The following is a 27,633-nucleotide window of genomic DNA, read 5'->3' as shown; positions in this document are numbered from 1 at the left end:
CTAACTTTCAATTAAAAAATGAGAAGATCAGGTGAGCTACTGTTAAGGTAGCTAGCTAATAGCTAGCCATAGCTGACAACATTTTAATACATTTTAATACTTAGCTATCAAGGTTAGTTAGCTAGCTACTCAAAATATCTATTGATAAGAAAAGATTGCTTTAATAAACACTTATAAAATAATTTTATTAGGTTATTGGGCATCTTATTGTAGATATACTTGACAAGAAAAGAGATAAACGAGCAATATAGCTTTGGGTGACCAGACACCCAAGACAGAGGGGTTGTTATAACAGTTTTATCATCTTCTCACACTCATTTCCCTCTACTCCATGCTTGAATCTTAAAAAAAAAAACAGCCAGCTGGACCAGGTAAGGCAAATCTTTGATATACTTACTAACTAATGGCCTTATACTGTCCTAAGTTGCTATATCTGCTGAATAAGGTTAACCCTTATTAACCCTTTTCAGCTTTTCTCATTTAGCAGTTTATTTACTGTGGGCTATTTATTTTCTTTATTTCCAAACTTTAGATAAATGACATGCTTGGCCAGTTTGCATGTAGCAGGTAGAAATATGTTTGAAAAAATTAGCCATACTGCAGTTCTTTTTAAATTTTTAGGTTCAAGAAAATCAAATTGCAAATTTCAAGTGCTATGTCACTGATCATGCCCACCATCACTATTTACCCCACACCCTCCAGGGTCTTGATTAGTTACTAAGCCATGTTGAGCTGTGCTGTCCGGTGAAACTTACATTACACTTATATTAATAGCAATGGGCATGTACAGGTGTCGATCCCATGATGGGTAAGACTCCCAAGGCTAAAGTGGGGCAGCCTAGACAGGATGACACAGCCACTGGGCATGTACCGCTGTGTGACGAGGTGTCGATCCCATGATGGGTAAGACTTTACAATCATGCTTGCTGATGAAATATAATATTTGTGTCAGAATAAAGAACTGCTTTGTTTAAATTAATGCTTTATTTTTCTTTTTTACACAGCCATCCATGAGGAAAGTGGGATAGTGTTCCTGTAGCTCAGTATGATCTGGTAGATTTAATTAATTAATTAATTAACAAAATTTCTTCAGTAGAAGTCAGGTGAGAATTTTGTTGTAAAAATGAATGCTTAACCTTCTATGTAATTGTGGTGTGATCTTCTGTAATTTGTAAGAAAAACAGGACTCCAAACTAGTAAAGTAAAAAAAAAAAAAGTAAAAAATTTTTCAATCATTATTAAAAAGGAGAGACTAAGACTAAATTAAACTTCTATGACATTTTGTACTGGGGCTAATATGGTAGACTGGAGGTCGGCTTATCCACCCTCCTACCCCACCTATCTACCTTCCTCACTACCCAGTAGCAGTGGTGTGTGTGTGTGTGTGTGTGTGTGTTTGTGTATATATAAATGAAATAGATAAAGTATACCAAAATATGCATAAATTTACATATATTATAAAACAAAAAAAAAATCTAGGCTTTGGATAGTTAGAATTTAATTAAAAATTAAAGACTTTTACAGAACATTTGCTGTAATATTATTTATTCATCGTTTAATCAAGAAAATACAATGCCCTGTTATAAAAATTGAAAATTCCTCTATAGTAAGCTTCTAAATAGGGATAGCAGTGAACATTTTTAAAAGGGACAAACCCAGTAAACACACACACACACACACAAAGAGAGAGAGAGAGAGAGAGAGAGAGAGAGAGAGAGAGAGGGGGGGGGGGGGGGGGGGGGGGAAGAGATACAGAGCGAGAGAGAGGGAGGGGGAGAGAGAGAGATACAGAAGGGGAGAGAGAGAGAGAGAGAGGGAGGGAGGGGGAGAGAGAGAGATACAGAAGGGGAGAGAGAGAGAGAGAGAGAGAGAGAGAGAGAGAGGGAGGGAGGGGGAGAGAGAGAGATACAGAAGGGGAGAGGTAGAGAAGGAGAGGGAGGGAGGGGGAGAGAGAGAAAAAGAGAGAGAGAGGTAGAGAGAGAGAAAGAGAGAGAAGGGACTTTCATATATACTGTATTATTTTAGTCAGGTTACACAATTGGTCCAGCCTGTATACAATGACATTTATATAGGGGATATTCATTTTAACCAATCAGCGTTCGGTTCTGCAGTCAGGCGCCGTCAGGAGCCAATCACATGCGAGAAGACAAATCATGTGACCGTTGTTTTTTTTCCCCTGGATGTTATTTTTCTGCAGAGAAACTGTCAGCTCGAATGTCCTGAATATGGCGACGCTCGCCTCTTAATGCTTTCAGAGCGACGTTTATTTACACAGGTATGTCTCAGATTGTTGTCTGATTATTTTGTTTATATATATAAATGAGGTTAATATACACACTTAAAGAGAGGCTAGTGTCCTGTCCTGTCCTGGCCTGTTAGCTTAGCAGCATTGGCAGAGTTAGCCAGTTAGGAGCTGACTGCTTATTTAGTTCACTGGAAAATGAACCCAGATTTCTTATTATATTTCTTGGTAGATAATGTACACCTGGTAACTAACTACATCTTATTGATTAAACTGTCTGAGTTGTTGGGTTATTAACTGCTGTAAGTAATCTAACTAGTCATACAGTTTACAGGAGATGTGGATAAGTTGATGTGAGTCAGTAGTGTAGTATTTAACTAGCTTTCTACATTAAATGTGTGTAATCAATAATACAGTGCTGTTGTATAACATTGTGTTACTTAATGGTCTACAGTGTACAAGTTAGAAGCTCTTAATTCCAGCTGGACACCAACCTGGTGATAGTTAAAGGAAAGATCCAGCCTGAAACATATACAGTATGTTTATGGTGAAATGTTTGAGCTCATTTGTTGGTTATTGCTGTATTTTTATTATTCCTTTGGAAAGTTAGGACTTGTGTGCTTCTCTGACATCACACGGGGGCTAGCACAGTTACATTCATTCATACATTCATCTTCGGTAGCCGCTTGATCCTGGCGGCGATCCAGAGCCTGGCCTGGGAACGCTGGGCGTGAGGCGTGGAATACACCCCGAATGGGACGTTGGATGGGACGCAGTGCATCATGCACACACACCTTCACACCTAGAGGCAATTTTAACATAACCAAACCAGAGAGGTAGGAGGAAAGCGGAGAATCCAGAAGAAACCCACGCAGACACAGAACATGCAACAGTAACCCCAGGTCAGGATCGAAGTAGATCTGTGAGTCCTGGTGCAGTTACAGTGGCGTTTAATAGAAGAATCGCAAACATAAGGGATAACAGTCAGGTTTTGCTGTTTGATCCTAAGAACAAAAGAGTAGGAGCTTCTTTTCTGACTGACCGTTTCCCAGAGATGTTCAATTTCATGTTAATGAAAAGTCCATTAGCATGAATGTAATAGCATGAAAGTTGAAGTTTTGGAGCCTTATTTACTTAAGCAGAGTGTACAGATGAGGTGAGAGAGCTCGACAGGACTAAAGCGCTGCTGCATCACTATCTTTAGGCAGAGATGAAGTCAGGGTGCCATTATCAGCAGGTAGTTGAATGGCATTGTGGGAACATTAACCAAAAAGTCAACTCAGAATTCGTTTGCAAAATAAATCTTGGACGCCAAGATTAAATTTTTAATTAAAAAGAATAATATGCAAATCCTGAAGGCATAGTCCTAAATTTATGTGTTGACTAAAATGATCAAAGTTCATTAAACACTAATAGTTTCGCATTTCAACTCATTTTTGAGACTTACTGATTATGCATCAATAATAAAGGCAAACATTCTGCATGATTATGTCTGTGTGATCAGGGTTAAGAATTGAAGAAGTATTTCTTTTCCTCACAGGCATCTCTGCAATATAAGGATGTGTTTTCTGATCATTAACTTCACTGAAATGAAGGCATGACTATTATATGGGTTTCAGATTCACATTTACTGTCTCTGAATAAGGCGATACTTTTGTGGTACACACGAGGCCAGAGGTTTGTGACTCTCTCAGTCTCACCATTGTCTCATAATCCATCTGGTCAACTTCATATCAGAAGACCTCTGAGCTACAGATTCAGAGATATCCACCATAACTGGAAGCTCAGCCAGAAGAGCAGCATTCGGAAACTATGTCCCTGCCGATTTAGTTCCCTCAAGCACGGGGTTTTGCTGTACACCAGCGTTTCCAGTTTCAGTACCTCAGCCTGCCTTGGTTCCACCGACCAGAGCTATCGCATGTCACGATTCAAGAACACGTTGGAATCTGTATCAAAAGCCGTGAGTGGGACGCAAGCAGAGATTTTCTCCAGGATAGCACGGCTCAAACCCAGTGCCAGAGACAGCGCCGTAGGTGCCGACACAACACCTCTTCAAGATCAGAGGAGTGGATCAGCTTTGGCTACATCGACACCAACGCTTGTATCTCATCCTCCATCATCGCCTGCAACCTCACCACCAAACACAAGCACAAGCCTTCCTGAAACCTCCTCTGTCCCCGTTCAGTATGTCCAAGAGGAAGTAAAAGCCAAGAAATCTCAGTCTCAGACCTCTAAAGCAAACGGACCAGCTACATCAGCGCCTCCACCCACCAGCTTCACATCCTCCAGACAGAATACACATCTCTTTCACCCAGGTTCTTTCAGTGTCAACCTAGATGAGACCTATAATTACCTGGCGCACCATGTAAACTCTTATTTTAGCAGCTTCGCTATGGATCAAGAAAAGAAGAAAGAGGCTAAAGAATGTTCGGACCAGCCGTCTGAAGTGCGTGTAAAAGACCAGACACCATCTGAATCATCTGCTCCTGTCTCAGACCCAGGTTCTTCCTTGTCACCCAAAAAAGGCCTAGGACATTACTTGACATACAAGCCTACCGTCCAGGCATTTGTAGGAAACTACATTGCCCCGCTGGTTCCCAGGTTTAGGACAGAACCAAAGCGTGCACTACTAGAAACGGATAAACCTCTTCCTCCCGAAGACGCTGCTTCAAAACCGAAGGAAGTAATGGAGAGTAAAGAGCAGAAAGCAGCCGAGGAAAAGGCCAGGAGACTGCTGCTTCAAAGAGAGAAGGTACAGAACCTGCATGGTTAATAATTAAGTAATAAAACATAACAAGGCAACCCTGACATTGATTATTATCCAATAACAGCTATAATGTTTTAGCAATTTGCCAACAACTATGATTTAAAATTAAAGAACACGTCATATTTTTTATTTGTTTATATTTGCATTTAACGTTGTGGAACGTCCTCGAATCCAGATAGCTCCTCTTATCACTTTTATAGCCTCTATAACCAGCCGTTCCCTCACCAGTCTTTCTGTTTCCTCTCTCGCGAAGTTAATACGCAGCTTGTCATGTTGCAGAGAAACGACAAAATTCAAAGCTCTCTGTCCTGAAGACTCGTGCCTTGGAAAATTCAAAGTTACACCTTCAACTCTGACTGTTACCAAGTGCTGACACTGGAGACTCCTTCCAGAAAATTTAAATAAACATCTCTTAACAGAAAACTTCACCATATCAACGATTAAAAACTTGTTTACGTGGAGTGTCCACCATAGTCCAGGTCTCTGTTTAAGTTAACGATGACGTATTAGAACGAGTGCATTAATATAAACCTTGCAGTTGGAGCTACTGTCAGAGCTGCTGTTATGGAAAATTAATCAACACCTTCTGACTAGTCGTATCATTTATTATTATTTGTTGCAATTATATTATTACCTTTAGTTCCTAGAGTCTGCTGTAAACAGGACCTTTGATATTGTGGTATTGATAAGGACCTTTGATATTGTGGTATTGATAAGGCACTGGTTCTTGCACCTACACCGTAGTATCTTATGTTTCGCTGTTGGAGTTAAAAAAAAATTGTCCTGTATTTATGACTTTTCTTTTTTTTAGGCTTTTCTTTAGTACTTCATATAGTATTATAGTTCTGCTTATGTCGCTTTTTGTAAGGAGTGTTTATCTGTAAACAGACATTCCCTTATCGAAACACATAAAAGTCCTGTGTCACGGCCATAAATAAAAAATAATCTCTCTCTCTCTTTTTTTTTTTTTTTTTCCCCCCACTTCTATAAATATCAATGTATTATGAAATATTTGATTTTGTCTAATGAAATAGAGTGGTGTAAAGCTATGGAGCTGAATTCGAGACATGCCATAATGAAACTGTTAACTGACAAACATTGGTTTTCAGGCAAATGCATTTGTGCCCAAAGCTTTACATTTGGCATTTGCTTTCTTTAATAAGTAAAACCTCGTAAGTTTCAACAGTATATGATGACGCTTTTCATTCCAGCTCTCAAAATAGACTGAGGAATGCATGTATATCAGCACGGTGGCTCATGTCACACGTCATGTCACATGCCAGTGGTAAATCCATCTGATCAGAAAGCAGCTAAAAAATTATGCTATACACTGTTTTGTAATTGATGACTGATTTAATTGTGATGTGATGTTTAAAAGAAGAGTTTCGTAACTGTTAAAGTAGAAGCCAAATGTACTTTCTTGAATTCAGCAAAGTATTAAAGAAATTATAATATTAGTGATTGACTGTAACTGATTCTTCCCTCTCTCAGATCATTGCCCGGGTGAGTGTGGATAATCGGACACGAGCGCTGGTCCAAGCCCTGCGCAGAGCATCAGACGTGAGGCTTTATATCAGCAGGGTGGAGGAGCTGAGCTACCATCTACTGGAGTTCCCTGAGACCAGGCTCGTGGCTGTCAAGGTAAGGCATTCAAAAAGGACAAAGTTTGTGTATGGAACTCTTTTAGTAACATAGTGCGTAAATGTATTCGTAAGCATCAGATTTCCTTCATACTCACCTGTATGCTGATAAATGCCAATTACCCATAAAGTTCAAAGTGCATTGCTATGACTGATTTGAATTTAGTTCTGCCCTCTAAACTCCATAAAAGGTAAAGCTCACGGGGAGTGAAAGCACAAAATGGCAACTAAACAGTGAAATAAAGGAATGTCTCAGAGGCAGAAGTGGGCTTTATAAGCTCTAAAGTGTTGCACAGCATTAAAAGATGATGAATAAAATGAAATGAAATATTTGTCTTAATTTATGGATTTGTGTTGGCTAGCTTTCTTTTTTGTTATGAATAAATTCGTTTGTATCCAGCTTGATAAATAAGGCACATTACTAGCATTTAATATTAGCTAGCTTGATGTGATACTTTTTTTTTCCTATCCATCGACATGGTTGCCGCAGATCCTTAAAGTCTTTTTGAAATTGAAGGTCTTAAAATGGCTTAAATATGTTTAAATTTGAACTATTAGGTATTAAATTCTGAACTTAAGATTTAAGGCAGATTTAGAAATCTGGCCGCTGGGTCACGTATCCTTTCGTGCCATTTTTCCTTTTTCACTTTTGGGGAACTTGAAAATGCTAGAACGTTTTCAGAGCTATATGGAGTAGAACATAGGGGTGTTTTCAGGCCTGCTCACATATTTGAATTTATCTGGTTTCATTCTTGTTTTGATTAATATTAATTTTTATTTGTCTAGGTCTTAAAAAAGACATTAAAAAGCATTGAATTTGATTTTAAAAATGCTGCGGCAATCCTGATAAATCATCATGTATTCATTAGAAGTCCATATACACAACCAGCTCAGTAAAAATCTATAACGTGTGTATGACCTTAACTACATCACTGGCCTGCTAGCTGCTAGATATTTACCTAATGTTAGCTAAACAGAAACATAGCCAAATTCAAATTCAAATTTTATTTGTCACATGCATAACCATACACAGTACGACTTGCAGTGAAATGCTTTTTACTGTTCCAACTGTTCCAACATAGAAAAGAAAATATAGAAAAATATATGCATAAAAAAAATATATGAAGGGATTTAAAAAAAAGTGTAGAAGTGTGTGATAAATATATATATATATATATAATATAATATATATACGTACATACATATATGGATGGTGGCAGCACCATCCAGCAGCAGTCCGACAGTACAGAAAAAAGTGCAGGTATGTGCATAATGTCCTGCTGGGTGCTGTTCCCAAACCAGGCTGAGATGCTTCCTGTCAGGTTGCTCTCGATGGTGCAGGTGTAAAAGTTCTTTAGTACCTTAAAGGGAAGTCTCTCAAGTGTCTAAGGTGATATAGATGCTGTCGGGCCTTCTTCACCAGGGTGTTATGATGGTAAGACCATGACAGGTCCTGCGTGATGTGAACACCAAGGTACCGGAAACTATCCACTCTCTCCACTGGGGTCCCGTTGATCGTGAGGGGTTGGTAGCTCCTCTCCTGCTTCATGCTGAAGTCCACAATCAGCTCTTTGGTCTTGCTGACGTTCAGGAGGAGATTGTTCTCCTGGCACATTGTTCAGTCTTGGTTATTGTAACTAGCTGGTTAACTTACTCTGTATTTTTGGAAAAAGTTTCTATGGTAATATAATAGAACATAGCTATTTGGCTACGGAGTTTTCATTCCATAATTTTTTTTTTTATCCTGTCCTAGCTCTAGTGTTGTACTACAGGCTGAGATACTATACGTGTTAGTGGTCCTCAATTAATTTTTTTTAACAGAAGTCTCTTTTGAAATATTGTGTTGGTCATAGAAAGGTTTAGATTTAAGTTAATATTTACAGTTTTAGCTGGAGTTAGGCTTTGTATATGGATTAGATTAGACTCATGTAGATTCTATTATGTCTAATAACATATGCATACAACACTAATACAAGTACGTGAGAACTAGCATCTGTTTTTCAATCCAACGTCTTAAGTAACCTCTGTGAATTACTAAAGTATCAGTAGGTATCATTTTATTAAGCTCTTCAAAAACAACTAATTAGATTAGTTAGATAACTACATGGATGTACAGGTGTTCTTAAAGTGGACAGTGAGTGTATATGTCGGTGTATGTTCTGTAAACTCTTCTAATTTTTTTAACAGGCTACTGAGTGTAATTTTACACATTGGTATGTGTTTGTGCAAACAGTGCATTGTTCTGACTGAAGTGAATGCTAGTTCTGTGTAGTGGTAGGTTTTGTGAATGTGTTTGTTGTTCAGATAATTCTCGTGTCCATGTCAGTTCAGCTGTGTTACTAGTATGACTACATGTTGTACTGTTTAGGTTACTATTGTTGTGTTACTCCTACATAATAATGTATGAGTAAGTGTTTAGTAAGTGTCCAGAACTTATCTCTGCTGACTCTCAGGAAAGTTGAGTTTTAGGTCAATAATAAAATGATTGTCTTCATTATCTGGAAATTTGTATTAAGCATGGTGGTGGTAGCACCATGGTATGGGGCTGCTTCTCTTCAGCTGGGACTGGGGGTCTAGTCATTCCACTGTCCATCTATGTTGGCACTATCCTGCAGATCTCCAGCAGACAGCTGAAGAGTTTCACCTTCCAGTATGAAATTTGTATTAAATGTGTATGCATAGCCTCTAATAAGTGTGAATTTTTTAATTTTTTTTTTAAATGGTATTGGTTTTGTTCTCACCAGGAGAAGGTGATTCCATGCTTGCTGCGCCTGAGGCAGGCTAATGATGCGGCTCTAAAGGCGGCTGTCAGAGAGGCCCTCACTCTGGTGGGCTACGTTGACCCGGTGAAGAGTAGAGGGATCCGCATCCTGTCCATCGATGGTGGAGGAACAAGGTATGCAGCCTAACCTCACCAGTAAACTCAGAACTCCAAAATAAGCTCAGCAATAGGAAGAAAAAAGTTCAGCATCAAGATGTGCTGTGCACTGCATTTTTAAAGTTCACTTTGTGTGTCTGTGTGTGTGGTTTTCCTTTCAGAGGACTGGTGGCACTTCAGACTTTACAAAAGCTGGAAGAGATGACGGGAAAATCAATTTACCAGCTTTTTGATTACATTTGTGGTGTGAGCACAGGTAAGATAACATTTCCTTACATCTCTGTATGAGGATGAAAACTTTCCTGTGAAAAATAATGCATAGCTGTAGTTAAGACGTCTTCTGACTGATTGCAAACTCTGCATGGTTGGCCTTGTTTAATATTTGAGTACATTGTGCTTACAAGAGAAAGTGATTCCCCCAAACGTATCAGTAGCATATAACTCTGACATTTATCCTGATACGTGTCAGTCTGTTTGAAAATACACAATGTATGCCGGTGATAATGGTTTTATAAACTTTCATTCTGTCATTCGTTCTGTCATTTTTGTCATTTTTATCGTTTTTGTATTGATGGCTAAGAGATCTGTTGCAGTTCACCTGATGAACACCAGGGGGAGCTTTTAGCATTATTCAGGACGAATTCAGCTTTCTCAGATTATCCTGTCTCTTACCCTCGGAAGCGCAGTAGGGAAATCTGCAGTAACCAGATCCCAAATGTATTTTGCAGTGTATTCAGCATCTATTTTAATACTCTGTTGATCCTTTTCCAAAATCATGGACGCTGCCAAAGCCTGTATAATCTCCTTTGAAAGTACAGGATGGAGACATTTTAGGGATTTTCTGTGCACATTCAACCACACTGGCAGAGCACCAGTGCCATGATGTGTGTGTGTGTGTGTGTGTGTGTGTGTGTGTGTGTGTGTGTGTGGGTGCATAAGAGGTACGTTCCCTTAATGCTGCCCCAGGTCTGCTTCTTATGAAAGCTACTCCTCCAGGGGGGCTGGCATTGAGCCTCGGAGTGGCAGTTGGTCACATGAGGGGTGTACTTGAATCAAAAGTTGACCTGGTGTGTTTAAATTACTTAAAACCTACTGGATACAAGCAAGCAGCTTCATTTATCAAACACAAACAAATCTAATTTGTGTGTCCATTTTTAATCTGGACACATTTTTCCATACACAAAGTGTTTACTATTTCAGAATCGTTATGCTTATAGATATTACACCTTGCAATAAGATAATGACAAGGACATGACATAAAGACAACAATGGTAATATAATATATATCTGATATGCTAGCTGCTCTCCAGACAATGAGGAATCGTTTTTTTTCTGTTCACATTTATTCACTTAGCAGGGCAGGCAGTTCTTGCCAAAGTGAATCATTTAAACATTATTCTGTTTTCTATATCTAGTATGTACATTGATGCTTGTGTGTGTTTCTCCTTAGGTGCAATATTAGGCTTCATGCTGGGTGTGTATCATATTCCCCTGAGTGAGTGTGAGGAGATGTACAGAAAGCTGGGCTCTGATGTCTTCAGGCAGAATGTCATTGTGGGTACCGTGAAGATGGGCTGGAATCACGCCTTCTATGACAGTGAGATCTGGGAGAAAGTTCTGAAGTGAGTAGTGTAATTTGTTTCTGCAAAACAAAATATGCAGTTTTGATTTGGATATTTGGGGTCATTGTGTGTGTTGAAAGATCCATCTATGCTCATGTATTAAATTCACGATGCTGTCAGTGTTCAGTTTACATCCTTTTTTTATATGCTGATTTTTCTACAGGGAAAGAATGGGCTCCGATCTTCTGGTTGAAACCTCAAGAAACCCTGATTGTCCTAAGGTTAGTATATGAAAACAGATTATTCAGGTTCGAATTATTCAATTTATTCAGATTTGTTCTGACTGGGCCATGATGTGACGTAGCTGTGTTGTTTTTATATCATCTCTAACAGGTGGCAGCAGTGAGTACGGTAGTAAATAAGGGCACGCCGTTAAAGGCATACGTTTTCAGGAACTACAACTTGCCAGTAGGCGTGCGCTCCCACTACAGAGGCGGCTGCCAGCACAAGCTCTGGGAGGCCATCCGAGCTTCCTCAGCTGCTCCTGGATACTTCCAGGAGTTTGCACTGGGCAATGATTTACACCAGGTATGACCTAGCATCTCATAGTTTTCCTTATATGCTGTTTGTTCACCTAAATGGTTTTTTTTTTTTTATTTTTTTTTTATTGTTGTTGTTATTTTTGCCTCATATTGCCAAAAATTGCTAGTTTTCTTTCTGACTTGAAACGGCTGCCCTGGGGTCACTGGCAGCACCTAGTGCAATGACCATGTTTTCTTTTAGATCAAACTCAACCAGGATTCATACAGAAACATAATATTTGAAGCAACAAATCTCAATTCAGTCAACTAAGTAGTGTCTTCTGTGTCAATGCTGTTAGACCCACTAGTAGGTCGCGTACCTTTTTGATCGTCCTGGTATTAATTTGATCACATAAATAATCTTTACCACAATTATCACACATTTATTTATTACTTATCACACATTTATTGCCCTGCCCATCCACTGTGCTGACAGTCACTCACTGTACAATGCCAAGTCTCGAAAAAAACGATCGTCCTGCGCTTGCTTTGTTCTGTCATGTGGCTGCCCAGTCCGAGTGCTTTAGCATCAGTTTGGTAAATTTATAGTTTGTGGATTATGAAGTAAAATTAAAGTGAGTAATCTTATGACATAAACCTCTGGTCCAGTTCACATTCATTTTTCTTGACATCTAAATTTTCCAATGATTCGTAACAGAAGCTGGAAATTGAAAACCGTGAGTGCGGAAATTTTAAAGATGCTAATGCCATCGGTTTAATTAAGCATTAAACATCATCACCCAAGTTCACTTCTCTCATAACTTCAAATGTGACAAAATGCATTAATTTCACCGTGGGTGTGGGTGTCCTTCGCCGTGTCCAGAGTCGAATCGCTCTAGCATGTTAGGAAATAAACATCAGATAAAGCATCATGGCAGAGGCCAGTGGTTTTTCAATAAATTCTCAGAAGACTCTCCTGAAAGCCATCCCAGTGCTGACTCATCATATATGATGAACATGACTTGTGTTTACTGTTTACGGCTTCCCTTTACTAATGTAGATCATTTGGTGCTGGTCCTTATTGCAGTGTCAGCATCTGCAGGGAATGGTCAAGACATGACTGCGGAAGGGAGATAGATAGATAGAGAGGAAGAGACTTGCAGACATGATGTCCGTCATGAATTAACCAAAAACAGCGGACCACTTAAGCAACATCACTAGCACTACTTCTAGTCCATTAGAAGTTAAGAGACTGACACAGAGGAAACTGACTGGACAGAAAAGCTCTCATGTCTCTCGTTGTTTTAAGACTTGTGCTGTCTTTGGCAAACAGCATCTTAGTGCAAGCTTGGCCTATCACAGGATATGTGCTTTTCCGTCGAGGCTCTGTTATTCTAACATACAGGGCATATTTATAAAATTCTGACATCTTGCATTGTAAGTTTTATGTTCACTATCTGTATAAATAAAAAAGGGTTACTCTGTATTTAGAGTAATCTGCTTTATCTGCTCTCGGAGTAAATCGTGACAGAGCAGGTGTTATAGCTGAGCACTGTGTGTTTAATTGGAACATGTGGGACGGATGGAGTGGAATGAAAGAGAATTGCTGATGGATCCCTGCAGAGCAGGGATTTCCTCCTTGTATGATAAAGATATATACTCATTATGCACACACTCTGACTTTAAGAAACTGGAGCACGTTTTTTCACGAGCCTGACATTTATCCAAGCTGAGTTTGAACCACATAGCAAACCAAAACTCATTAAAGAAGCAGCTAATTCAAGAGGTACTTTTAGTCAAGACTTCCACTACAGATGATCCTAAATATTCTTGCTAATTTATTTATTAGGGGCCGTATTCAGAGCTGCGTTAATGAGGATTTGATATTAAAATTGCACACATCAATATTCAGATCTCTACAGAAATAACCACAGGGTTGTGTGCTATTCAGAAGCTGAGAGTTACGGACATGGGTTGGAGTTTGAGTGAAAGAGGAACATGTCTCAATTACGTGTGATTCTGAACTTCAGTGGGTTTTTGGATCGATGGATCATCTGTGTAACCCAAGTGTGAGTATGTGTATCTTTCACCAGGTAAATATTCTGACATAACTTTTGGACTTAAGTCATCGACATCGGCTGAACACAGCCCTAGCAGATTAATTAATAAATGAATATCAGTTTGAATTACAGTCCTAGTGCATATTTTGTTTTTACATTTTGGATTCTTCTAAATAAATAAATAAATAAATCTAATCCTGCCAGTGCAGTTCAGAGCCACTTAGAGTACAGGTACAGAAACTCTCACACAAGAATCTTTATGGCATTGCAATTGATGTGCCATGCTTAATAGTTATACACCAGATCAATTCTTTTAAATGCCACCTTCCCATATTTCCCACAATATGTGCATACACACAATGGTCCTTTTTGCTCTTGCTGGTATTGCTGGTGCCAGGGCCCTCCCACACTCTTTTAGATGGTATGTCAGATGGTATTGAGTGCCCTATTATTCCACTGACGGCCTTCTTCTTAAACCCAAAGTTCAGCTCTGAGGTGCAGACACTGGTGGACCCTGCTGTTCTCTGTTTACTGCTTTTAAAAAGCATCCGACTGGTTTTCAGCACAGCAAAAGCTCTGAGGTAACGCTGTGTTTCTTATGGTGTCCTCTTATTTTTCCACTGATGCCCACAGAGCAATCACGGCACAATGAGCCACTTGTCTTGATATTACTGGCCATGTCATATCTTCAACTCCACACAGTGCATCTGAGCTTATTATTTAGATTTATGTATTTATATATTTATTTATACCACAGTGCAGTTGAATTCTCAAATCTAAATAGATAATAAACAGCAGATTTTATTCTAATACCTTGCTGTCAATAATAATAATAGCAAATAATAATAATAATACTAGCTCATAAACAGGGATTTCAGTGGTGGGCACTCCACATGATCTAAGACTAATAATAAACATTTAAAAAATTGTGGTGTTGTTTAACAGAAAATGTATAATTATTGACATGGGGAAGTTTTTTTTAGGAGATATTTATTTAACGTTAATGGAAAGAGTTGCGAGTAAGAGTGCTTACTAACAGCCATTGTACTTTGCAAAGATTCCAAGCACGATAATGTCTTGATTTATGCTTTCTGGTTTCTCTGTAAAAGAAAGAGAGGGAGAAAAGCACATGCTAGTGAGGGAACGAATGTTTATCACAGCTACTGTATTATGTAAGTGATGACAGGAACTGACTTGTCTTGCGGAAGTTCCACAACATTACATGCAACTCTAAATTGTTAAAATGTGCAATATGTCATTCGTGAATAAATTAAACATTGTAATCATTGGTCCATCGCTGTGGTATAAGTGCAGTAACACACTTCAGACCATGTGGTTATAGGAAAATAATTCAATTCATGGTGGTAACGGCACTCTGCTTTGCATCTTGCCATATCACACCACCCTGGCGTGGATTATTGTTATACTTATAACCGTACGGTCTTTCATGTGTTATTCCTTACATAAGTAAGTGTCTAATTAGGTGACAGTTGAAATGTAATAGATGTAACACTGTTAACACTTAGCTCACTTCCTCGTAAACTGTCCTACAAATCAAAGAATGAAAGACTCATCACCTTTCAAGCAGATTGGCATTGGCAAGTTGTCATCTTCCCCAACAATTCTGCATCATTTACATATGCAAGCTTTATACCATGGCAGACCCAGAGGCAGGAAGTTGGTTCTGAATGCCCAACATGGCGTCCTTTCAGCAGTTGCCATGGACTCTGCCATAGCGGCATCCAGGCATGAAGGCTGTTAGCTTGTTTGTCAGCACCCTCGCTCAGCTGAAAGACGCTCAAGGCAGAATTTAGAAAGTGCCCAGGAGAAGTGAAAGTTGAGCCTCACCTCGGCTCTTAAAGCCTCGAGCTTCAAGTCGTCTGCATTATTCTCAAGGCTCTGTCCCAGTTCAACCATTTTATGAGTTATTATTGGCTTAGCTGTTAAAATGGGTGCATTCTGAGATTGCTGTACCATTTTTTTTTCCTTAAGATACTCTTTGAACACTGAATGCTGGGAGGCTCATGGCTGCCAGGCGAATGTTTACTGGGCTAAAACACACCCACGGTGCAGCTTGATGGCTCTGGTATGACGCCCGTAGAGATTAGACATGTTTGTTGATTATATTGACTGCCTAAGGGCATGGTGAAAACTTATAACCCAGATGGTTCCTCTCACACACAACATGGAGATGAAATGATTTATCTAAGACAGCCATATTTTTTTATGTTGCACGCATTTTTATTCTTGATGTTTTGTTCACCCACATTGAGTGATTTATAATGCATGAATCTCAAAGGAAAATCTGCTTCACAGTGTAATTCATTTTTATTTGTGGTTTATGGGGTGCACTTGTATATATAGAGAGTTAATTAGTCATTTGCAATTTGATAGTGTGAAATTAATCTTTTTTTTTTAATCTGAGTGCATTTTATACCATAATAAAAACACCACCAGTGCTCATTTACAATTGATTCCAAAAGACAAGAGGTTTAATATCAAGCTTAGGCATGCATGCATATTTATGTGCGTGTTTCAGTCTTCCATGATCTAGCTTCATTTCCTGGTGTGGTCTTAGCCTGAGGATAAGGTCTGCCTTGCCCAGATGGGACCTTCTTGTCTCACGTTTTATGACGACAACTTGAACCTCATTTGAAGCCTCCGCCTCCTCAGGTCAAAGGTTACAGTGGAGAACTAGTCAGAGTAATTGCATAATGTTGCGTGTAATGACCTTTTGCCCCAAGCAATCAAGTGAGAGTCATGGCTGTCCATCATACTAAAGCAGTGTTTTAGTGTTTTATTTGCTAGTGTGGCTAGAAGGCGATGATGTTGAATTGCTTTGCTTGAATTTCGAACGAACACACATGTGTTTGTGTTCTTTTTCATTACTGGGCCATGCTAGATTACACTACAGGAGGAGATTACACTACATGGGAATGAAGAGGGCTTTTATAACCCATAAATAAAGGATGTATCAATATTGTTTGAATTTAATGGTAAAGAATCCTAGGAATGTGAGGTCACAGGATATAGAGGAGCATTTCTATTATAAGATGCCTGGAGTGTGCATAGTTCTCTTTCTTTAGCTTGAGGAAATGCCTTTTGGTCTATAGACTTCAAAGAAAGCAGAAATCTGCATTAAATCTACCTTCTGCTTGACGGTTTAATTATTCCTAACTCTTCTTCATTAAGTTCTTCCACTTAAATCTATGTAGCTTGGGATCATCAGAGATTCACAGCATACCATTACTGTTTCTGCCAAGACACTGGGAGATCTTTTGCTAATTGCTGAGGTCGTTGACTGCACGGTTATAGATTTATGCCTGGGAATGCTCTCTGTGCTGGTGTCGGTGAAGAGAGGACATCTGCACTTGTTCTGCAATCCCTCAAAAGAGCCTTCTGTCCATAGAGAAGAGAGAGAACGCAGCAAGAAAAACATAAATGCAGACTTGCACTGATCAGAGGTTATTGTCCATATTTAGGAAGATTTGATTATTTCCTTTGTGGAGGGGTGGATAGCAAACGTCGAGGTAAATGTTAAGACTAGCAGAAGTAGAGATAAATAATTGAGACATGGAGGTAGTTAGAAAAGTGGAGTATCTTCAGGGGAAGTGATAAACATGCTATTTTGTTTAGTTTTGAGTGTACCGGAAATTGTTGTATTGTCTGGTGAAATTTTCAAGAAAATGGTTGTGTGACGTGTAAAGCAAATAATGTGAAGATACACAAAAACCTCTTGTGATTAAAAGTGGAGAAGAGATCTAAAACCTCCCTGGCTGACCACACTTTGACAAGAGCTAATGCAAACAATTAATAGGCATCATCATAACAATACCTCAACCAATAAAATATACATTAAACAATATAAAGCTGACACTTACAGCCCCAAATGGGTGTAAACCACAGGCTACCACGCGATACGATACGATTTCCATTCTTAACGCAATTATTCAGTATTTTTTTGATACCATTGAATCTGCTACGATACGATTCGATATGATTTGATTTTCTAACTTCCATTCAATCTGGAGATTTATGACTGTTGCCTTGATTCTTTTCTATCATTGCCTTTGAAATTAATCAGACGACTTGGATCGTTGCGTTGTTACACCCCTATAGCCACACACACTTCACTTCATTAAATATTATTCCGGTTGTTATTATTACATGCTTTCAGATAAATCACCTGAAAGCACGCCATCCTGCTCAATATACAATATGTTTATATTTTAAGTTCTGGGGTATTTCTGGTTAGCACAGGTTTGTGAAGTAGCTTCCTTTTGAAAGAACAAGTGTGTGTGTTTTTTTTTCTTTCAATTAAACATAAAATAAGTAATTAATAATGTTATTAAATTTCCAGTTGTGTAAAAAGTACAATTAATTATTACTATAGACATAAAAAAATATCCAGCGATAGGTTTTCGGTTTCAGCCAAGAATTTCTATTTCGGTGCATGACTAAATGCTTTGTATTAGCAATGTTAACATTTTTTTCTATCCACTTTCCCAAAACTGGCAATAAACCTCCAGGGCAATGGTTAGAATCAGTAAATCAAACTTTTAATTTGGTAACGGAATCACCTTCTTTTAGACTTTTATTAAAACGTGGCACATTATACAACAGTTAGTTCTGGTCCACTAATTTGATTGGTCGATCTGCATTCGAAAAGTGCGTATATTTGCTATAACGGCACTGGGACCTTTCACTGTTTGACGTTTGAGTGTTTGCCACCTAAAATTCCACTTCCTAGTTCAAAACCATTACTGCAGTAGTGTTAGCGACATCATCAGCAGACGTGATTACCTACAGCACTCGCCCTGTGGCCTTGTGCCCACGGCCGAATCACAGCCGTGCCGATATTCAGTATAAGCGCACTCTTGCTCATGTGATATTGCTTAATTATCGTAGCTGTATGCAGCCATTTTAAGATCTTACCACTGTCAAGTGATCTGTTGCTTACAGTAGTTTTTTTGTACGTTTCTGCATCGGCTCTTTTGTTGTGTTTTGTAGTATCAACTTCTACTATACTGCGATGGGTTGGCACCCCATCCAGGGTGTCCCCTGCCTTGTGCCCCGAGTCCCCTGGGATAGGCTCCAGGCTCCCCGCTGTGTACGATAAGCGGTACAGAAAATGGATGGATAGGTGGATGGATGGAACTTGTACTGTTATAGTCCACTCCTAATTCGATTCTTATTTACTAATGTTAAAGCTGTTTTGTGTTGCTGCCTCAGCTACAAATTGCTGTTTATTTTGCTTGCACAATTCAAAACATTGTGTTTTAACATACAGTTGGGGTTATAAGTTTACATACACCTTGCAGAATCTACAAAATATTAATAATTTAAAAATATATATATATTTAGTACTGCCCCGAATAAGGTATTTCACATAACAGATGTGTACGTATAGTCCACAAGACACAATAATAACTGAATTTACACAAATGAACCAGTTTCCGTACGCTTGATTCTTAATACTGTGTGCAGTTACCTGGATGATCAACGACTGTTTTTATGTTTTGTGATAGCTGTTCATGGGAAATAGCTTATTCATGGCAGTACTACATAATAAAACTGAATGCAATTTTTATAATCCCTCTTTTTTTTTTTTTAAACTATTAATATTTTAATAATTCTGCAAGGAGTATGAAAACTTACTTTCTAATCAAATTATTATTCCATCAACAGCTGCCACCAGAAGTCGACCACCCAGATTTGTGTATGTTGTGCAATGAATTTGTGCCAAAGCCCATGAGAGAATAAGGAGAATGACCTCTCGTTCTGCTTGATTTAAGAAAGAGTAATATTAGTAGTCCATTTCCTGAAAGAAACTAACCTTTCCCCTGCCACATGCTGGGTATTTGACCGTCAGCCTTGGCTTTTTATGTGCCATGATTTAGTCCAGCTTTCAGTGTGCACATTGCCATTAAGCACACTATTGTTTCAAACCTCAATCCACTTGGATTTAAATATACCTCCATTAGAGTGAGAACATGGCGTTGGTCCAGATATGGATCCCTACAGGCGAGTTAGAAAAAGCTTCAGAGGAGCCAAGAGCTCTAATGCCCATTCGTTGGTGTTGAAGTCTGCCAGTGCCAAGTGTGACAACCTTGTTTATCTCTCACTCTCTCTGTCTCTCTGTCTCTGTTTCTCTTCATCTCCTTCTCTTCTGTTCTCTCTCAAGTCTCTGTTAACACATAGATCAATTTGTTCTTCAGTTTTCTTCTGTCTTGGGCATGCATTTGTGAATTTCTTGCAGTTCTTTTGTAAATTAACTATTGATTCATACAGGGTGTAACCCGCCTTACAGGCGTTGACCGTCTCTGGAACGGCTGGCGTGTTCCAGATAGTTTGGCCAAATTTTAAAACTAGATTAAGCCTTGTTTTTATTAAATGTGAAAACTTTGGATTCACATGAATTAAACTAATAAGTGCTTCTGACAAAGTAATTACTGTGCTGATGGTCTGCTATTGCTCATAGCAACAGCTTTATCTCGACTTAATGATTTGGGAGTACTGAGGAAATGATTTAGCCTTTTTTTCTTTTACTACAATTGCTTGGTTGCTGATCATGTCTGTAGAAGGCCTTGCAAATGCTTATAGGAACAGTGATTTTGTATTTGGGGAAGAAAAAAAAATTCAGGTAAGCCAGTTAGTAAATAACGTGCCTTTTATTCAGTATAAAAGGTACACTATGAAATAATATTAATGCATATACTACTGTATTATTGTTGAGCAACATTAGCTGAATTTTTTTATTTTGTAGTGCTAAACATTATGAGGTGTTGTTACCTCACAGCTCCAGTGTCCCCGGTTTGAGCTCAGGTCACTGTCAGTGCACGTTCTACATGTGTTCATATGGGCTTTCTCATTGTTTTCTGGTTTCCTCTCACCTCCAGTAAGAAACATGCCAGTAGGTGGATTGTCTATGCTAAATTACACGAGTGTGTGTATGTGTGTGTGGTATTCCATCTATGACGTGTTCCTGCATCACTGCCTCAGTGTTCCCATGATAGGCTCCAGATCCATCCCAACATTGCACTGTGACCGGGATAAACCGGTTACTGAAGATGAATGAATAATGAATTAATAAACATTGTAAATAAAAAAGAATCAAATCTGTTGTTCTTAGTCTTGGCTGTTTTGTCTTGACACTTTTGATTGATTGTCCATGCTTCCACTCCATGGCACCCTTGCTGGTGCAGACTGTTCCTTTGGTTTCTTAGACCACTGGGTTTTCTCCAATTTTATTGCCTAGCCCCTAACCCCATCCCGCATCCATTTTCAGTTCTCCTCGCCAAATTTCTTTCTCTGAAAAACCTTGCAGCACTGACACATTTTCCCAGTTCTTGGGATGAAAGATGCTGTTGTCTTGTATGCACTCTTCATATTGACTGCCAAACCCCCTTCCAGGGGAACATTGATCTTAGCTTGGCGAGCAAACTCATTACGCCCAGCCTGGAGTGGCAGGGGTAAAAGACAGAACTGAGACTCCAGAGGCCCAAACCTCTCCTCCAAAACATATGCCTCAAGAATGCACCAAACCTGGGAGGCCGTTCCTCTGACCTTCAGTCCACTAATGAGGGACCCTGTCTTGCCATTTGAAGCTGTCCTTAAACTCCTCATTTTATGTTCTCTCTGCTGCCATATGGGATTCCTTTGGGCTTCCCAAAAACATGCTGGTGGATTGGCTACTCGGAGTTGCCCCTAGGTGTGAATGAGTGTGTAAATGTGTGTGCATGCTGCCCTGAGATAGATGAATGAATGAATATTAATTAGGGAGTTATTTTAAGAAGCCCAAATGCATACCTTGCCTGTCTGTAACCTTTTGACCTCGATGTCAGTAAATACATGGTGATAACTGTTTTAGATTTTATGGAGAAAAGTTGTGTGTTGTATGTAAATAGAGGGTGGTGAGACTCACCAGACTCTCTCTCTCTCTCTTTGTAGGACGGTGGTTTGCTGATAAACAATCCAACAGCTCTGGCGATCCATGAATGCCAGTGTCTGTGGCCAGGCACCCCGCTGCAGTGTGTCGTTTCTTTGGGCACAGGGCGCTTCGAGTCGGCCAGCAAGAACACTGCCACTTACACGAGCCTGAAGACCAAACTGACCCACGTCATCAGCAGTGCAACAGATACAGAGGGTGGGTGTGAAGAAGCATAGCGCCAGGAGTCTTATATTGAGACATTTTTGTTGCCCGTTATTTCATTTACACCATGGCTGCTTACCAGCATTTGTCTTGGAAGTGTGTAAACGGCTGGAATAGTTGCATTTCAGTCATGAATAGTGTACGTACTTATTGTTTAGCACATGATTAAGCGTGCATGCGTATAAGACGTCATGCCTTCTGTATGCCTTCCATTAGGGATTAAATGGGATTTAAGCATGGAGATTATTTATAAAACTTGGATTAACAGTCCTCTGGCCTGGATTTCTCACTCCCACTGTTTTCCTGCAGCACTAAACACTCAGAGATGTGTGTTTAAATATGTCTTTAAAACTAATAGTACAATAAATAAGATTTAGATACAGTAATACATTCCACCCAAGTTAATGGAGTCAGCTTGTCTATAGAGCACATACAGGTATTATGCAGTTATTAATGACAGACTTTGCACTTTTATGCTTTGTGTTTTAGTCGCAAAGACATGATGACTGATGATATAATAAATGACTGATGGTCATTTATTATACCTTTAACTCATGAACCATTTTCTGAGATTTGCTTAACTGAGCATGCGACTGAGCAGTAATGCCCTTTAGACAGCGCTCCTGGTTCACAGGTTAAGTCATCACACTGTCATGCTTGGTCTGTGTGTAATGAGATTGCTGGTCCCAAATGTAAAGTGAGAAATTTTGAAAAGGTTATTTAACTTGGGATGACTTTGCAGACTTTTACACTGAAGATTTCTGCACATTACTGCTGTAGTAAAAACCTATTTGGTATGCTGTACCATGAGAGTAGTGAATATAGTGTGTCAGTGTTCAGTGGTTTGTCTAAGCACTGTCAGTTAGACAGGAATACTATTATTATTTAATATGATTTAGACCAGTTTGAGATGGATGGCTGACAGGAGTGAATCCCAACTGAAAACTGACTGAACAGGCTAGAATAAGATGCTGTAGAAATCATGAAATAGGGTAAAGAAATAGAAATTTGAGAGATCGATTGTCCTGTTCTCTTTAATTCATTGATCATGTTGTTTTGAAATGGCTTGATCTAAAGCATGAAATGAGTTTGATACCATTCCTCTTACCAATTTTTCCTTCCACCTCTCTTTTGTCTCTTCTCTTCTCTCTCTCTCTCTCTCTCTCTCTCTCTCAGAGGTGCACACCATGCTGGATGCCCTGCTGCCTCCCAACACATATTTCCGCTTTAACCCATACATGAGCGAGGACGTGGCTCTGGACGAGAGCCGCAGCGAGAAACTGAACCAGCTGCTGGCAGAGGGAGTGAGATACCTCGAGCGTAACGAGGAGAAGTTGAAGCTAGCAGTGCGCATGCTCACACAGGAGAAGAGCTCGGCTCAGAGGCTGCTCGAATGGCTCCGTCTCAAATCACACATGTACGGCGACCTTCCACTTATTTCAAAACTATAGACAATATTATGTCACAGAATAATTTGATAACACTTCCTGTGATATATGATTAGAGTGATATCCTGGGCACTAATGCTGAATTTACTTGCAATTTACTTCTAGTGTAAAAACACTGTTACTTATAAGGATGATGTATAACATTTGCCAAGATTATGACAGTGTATCTACATGCATACGTTATTTATAATGATAAAAGCACTTACAGACAAAATCTGCAGGACATGCTGATATTTTCAAAAAAAAAAAGTTAGCTAACATTGTTATTGTCAAGGACTCTATAAAGACAGAATCTACCCTGAGTCTATAGCATAGCTGCTATATAACTGGTTTGTCATAATTTAAAGAAAACTAGCACTTTTTAGGGAATATCCAAGAAAGAAGCTTGCATATTTCCAAATATGCTTAAATAACAAATACTTCAATTCATTTGGCTAGTTGGCAACAAGTAGGAATTTGACACAAATCCCTGTGTGCTATATTTGCAAACTGAAGTTTAACGATAATTTCAGGATGAAATTTTCAAGATGAGACAAAATTGGCAGATCAGGTTTACGTTCTGTATATACGTACATACCATTTTAAATATTTTAAACAGATAGCATTGATACTCAGATCACAGATCAGTGTTGTATAGTTGTATAAACTGGAGAATTCAGTCTTCACGGACTGAGGCCGAGCGACTTTTATTTTGGGTGCATTTTACATAACCAGAACAACCTCATACACTAACATTTGTTTTCCACATCATATGTCTTCATAAAGAGCTTAATTAGTAAATGGTAATAAATTATATACTGTGTCATCGATGATTAGACTCTATTTGTGCCTAAACAAATAATATACTGTTGTAAACAATACACTTTTTGTGCACTTCGAAGACATTTAAAGTAAACACACCTCAGTTTGTTGTAAGAACTTTTAACTGAACTGAAGCTCTTTTTCTTTTTTTTATTGTACAGTTAATTGTTGTATTTCTTTGAAAGACAATTGTGCAATCGGATGTTAAATATCTTCCATCAGGACTAATGGCGTTGATAAGTATTATGTTTTAAAATGATTGAGTTTCAATGGAAATTCCTATTACAGTGCTGTTAGAGGTAAGACACTGACTTCATTAGCGCTATTTATCAATTTAAAAAAAAAAAAAATTTTCCCCCAAATTATTTCCACTGGTTTGTAAGTTAAAATGGTGGCCTGTGCCATGTAGTGTGTAATCTGTTCATACCAGTAGCTCTGAATTGATACCGTGACTGGCATGGGTGAGACCTGTGCTTAAGTTAATGGAAGGAACAAGAACGTATGCAGTGTTTGATGTGTATGGCTGAAATTTTGAAGCATTTTTCATAAAACCTAATTTGCTTGGTTATTTCAAATGTCCAATCCTAGAACATTTACAAGAAAAAAAATTTATTCGCACCAGAGCATCTCAGCTTGAGATATGTGGTGGCATTTTTCAGGTTGGAGGCACAAATTAAAGACTTGAGAACCTAATAAAGGGATATACCATATATAACAAGTAAAGAAAGAACTGTACCTGTGGATTGTACAGCCTGTATGTTTTGTTTAAAGTATTTACACTCACTCATCGAAATCCTAGCTAAAACCGCTTTTGTAGTTTAAGCCTCATCATTTCAAAACACTTTTCCAATTCTGTTGTGTGCCATAGTTCTCTCCATGTGCGCTGGTGTGTGCAGGTTGTGTTGTACATGTTAGTCATAGTGCCTGGCTGAAGAAGAATGAAAACTGCTAAACAGCTGTGACTGCAGCTGTTAGGACTGAAAGAGTCGACTGGTCAGCATGGAAGTGTACATTTCTGAGCAGGTTATTCCTTCCGTCCATACTGACCTAGTGATGCTTGTACCTAGCTCATACCCTGAGTTGCTGTGTGAATAAGTTTCAGTGATAAAATCAAGAAATTTAAATGAAAGGTAAACAAAGGTACACTCTGTTGTGTAGGTGTTATGACGGGACGTCATGGTGTCTAAAGGGAAGTGATGAATACAAAGGACAAGGGGTTAAAAAAAAAAAGTCTGATGTAGTTGCCTATATTGTTTATCCTGCAACCTCTTGCTCACAAGTGATGTAATAAAAAAATAACATTACAAACTATCCTTTGTGCTTTGCATTTTATGCATGTCTTCATGTCTGAATGTTTGTTTTTACCCACTGAAACAAATGTTTCAAATTTTAGCTAGTTCAATCACACAGGACTTTCTTCTTTCTGTCTTTTTCCCAAGGTAGAATGGTAAGAAATGTTGACCCAAGGGATTTTTAATCATCTGATGTAATCTTGTAATTGTGTGTGTGCGCGTGCGTGCGTGTGTGTGTGTGTGAGAAAGAGAGAGAGAGAGAGAGAGAGAGAGAGAGAGAGGCAGTCAAACAGAGATGTAGAAAGAGAGAAGGACAGAGAAAGATGTAGATTTTAAATACAGAGAAAGAGAGAGAGAGCTGGAGAGACAGAAAGAATAACAGAGACAGAGATGTAGAGATAAAGACTGACAGATACAAATGCAGAGAGAAAGACAGAGTAGTAGAGAGACGTAGAGAGAGTCAAAAAGACAGAGAAAACAGAAACATAAAAGAGATATCTGCATCTCTCTAGGTATGTATATATTCATATATATATATATATATATATATATATATATATATATATATATATATATATATATATATATATATATATATATATATATATGAGAGATGGATAGAGACAGGCGAAGAGATGTGGAGACAGAAACACAGATATTTTATATGAAGAGAGAGACAGAGTGGGAAGGACAGAGACAGTGAGATACATGTGTAGAGAGAAAGAGACAGACATAGACAGAAAACTGGAGAGAGCGAGAGAGAGAGACAAGCTAGACAGACAGCAGGTTTCTCTGTGTTATATATTGTTAACAGGGGTTTGGTCTGCTTCGAAATGCGAGGTTCCCATGTTTCTAGGACAGATTGCATCACGAATGCAAACACAGCTGTCTCTGCTGTAATCCTGTAAGCTACTTTATTTGACTTATAACAATTGTCCTCCCTCACTGCAATTTGGCTTCAATATCCTGTGAGACGATGAGTGGAGCTTTCTCTAATTAAACAGTGTGACAAGGCTTTTATTTACCTTGTGTTAGCTCACCTCTTCAGCCGGCTTGTTATTGTCCTGGACCCCCTATCTAAAGTTTGTAAAAATCAATCTTTTCTTGGAGCACGATCAATGAATCATATATTGTCTGAGCAAGAAAAGTGATAAATGTCACAGGTATCATTATATTCCAGCTTGCCCTTTAGAGAAAACAACACCAAGCACCAACAGAAAACTTAATTGATAACACTTAATATATGACCTTGGGGAGCTGTATGTCTATCAGGTAACATACACACACAACAAAACCTGAAACTCTAGCAGGTACTTACTGTAATTGCTACATCTGAAATCTGAGAGCTGCTAAAACTTAATGGACTTTCTTAAATTAAATGGGAGTTTAATCACATTCATGCTAAACCATTTTGCATGGAACTGCAGTATAAAATTACTACAGAGAGAATGTAGGTGGTGGTGGCATAGGCACAGTCTCCAATTTCATCCTGAGCTCAGGTTACTGTGTTTCACACGTTCTTTTCGTGTCCACATTGGTTTCCTTCCACCTCCCAAAAAAAACATGCCAATAGGATTGGCTAAGATAAATTGAACAAATATTTAAGTGTGTCTAAGACAAACTGGTCTTCTGTCCAGGGTTGTGTTCAAGGGATCCACCATAACCTTAAAAATGATAAAGCGGATGCTAAATACAAATAACTCCACACCGTTTGAACGATGTACAAAGGGCACCTCAGTGGTTCTTTGGATGGTTAAGGGTTCTAACTTCCTAAAATGGATTTACTTGGAAACTTTCCTGAGAGTATTCTGCAAGCATTTGCAGCTAAAGTTGCAAGTGTTGCATCATGGTGCCTACTTTTTCCTGTTACTGTGATTTTGCCCACTACATTCGCTGACTGTAAGCTTACAATATTTCTGTGGATTAACATTCTAGTGCTGATTTCCATTTAGTTTAACTAATGCAAAAAACATCCATTTATTAAGACGTAAGCCAAAATTAGAGCTCAAACTAAAAATTCCAGACAAGAAATCAAAAGAGTCTCTTGATGTCCAATAAGGGATGTACAAGGGTTTAAATGTTTAAATGTGTTAAGTAAAGAATAAAACATAATGGGACATGCTATTAAAGAAAAATAATCAACTTTTGCGTGATTACATTCTCCAACTTCACGTTAGTCCACATCATACCACCAAAAAAATTGATTATTTCCTCACAACAGAAAATGTTTAATTCTGCTTACACTATAGCAATTTGCCTACAGTTACCTT

The 27,633-nt window shown here is 38.7% G+C and overlaps 1 protein-coding gene across 1 annotated transcript; it reads left to right on the top strand.

Moving 5' to 3' along the window:
* The first annotated feature begins 1,976 nt into the window (after nucleotides 1-1,976).
* Nucleotides 1,977-25,382, top strand: pnpla8 (patatin-like phospholipase domain containing 8). Its single transcript, XM_026919246.3, has 10 exons — nucleotides 1,977-2,275; nucleotides 3,783-4,994; nucleotides 6,501-6,650; nucleotides 9,394-9,545; nucleotides 9,689-9,783; nucleotides 10,978-11,149; nucleotides 11,313-11,370; nucleotides 11,483-11,677; nucleotides 21,621-21,816; nucleotides 22,999-25,382. The coding sequence occupies exons 2-10, from the start codon at nucleotides 3,840-3,842 to the stop codon at nucleotides 23,271-23,273; spliced, it is 2,448 nt and encodes an 815-aa protein (XP_026775047.1). The 5' UTR covers nucleotides 1,977-2,275; nucleotides 3,783-3,839; the 3' UTR covers nucleotides 23,274-25,382.
* Nucleotides 25,383-27,633: the final 2,251 nt, after the last annotated feature.

This window comes from Pangasianodon hypophthalmus, chromosome 9 (genome assembly GCF_027358585.1).
Source record: "Pangasianodon hypophthalmus isolate fPanHyp1 chromosome 9, fPanHyp1.pri, whole genome shotgun sequence".
In the NCBI taxonomy this organism is placed as follows: domain Eukaryota; kingdom Metazoa; phylum Chordata; class Actinopteri; order Siluriformes; family Pangasiidae; genus Pangasianodon; species Pangasianodon hypophthalmus.
This window is presented reverse-complemented; position numbering and strand designations above follow the sequence as displayed.

What these genes read in the sequence shown, in the direction of transcription:
- pnpla8 (XM_026919246.3), top strand. Translation starts at nt 3,840, where the DNA reads ATGACTATTATATGGGTTTCAGATTCACATTTACTGTCTCTGAATAAG. An exon ending in TGGGCAATGATTTACACCAG is followed by an intron (nt 11,678 to 21,620) that starts GTATGACCTAGC and finishes CTCTCTTTGTAG; the next exon opens with GACGGTGGTTTGCTGATAAA. An exon ending in CAGTGCAACAGATACAGAGG is followed by an intron (nt 21,817 to 22,998) that starts GTGGGTGTGAAG and finishes TCTCTCTCTCAG; the next exon opens with AGGTGCACACCATGCTGGAT.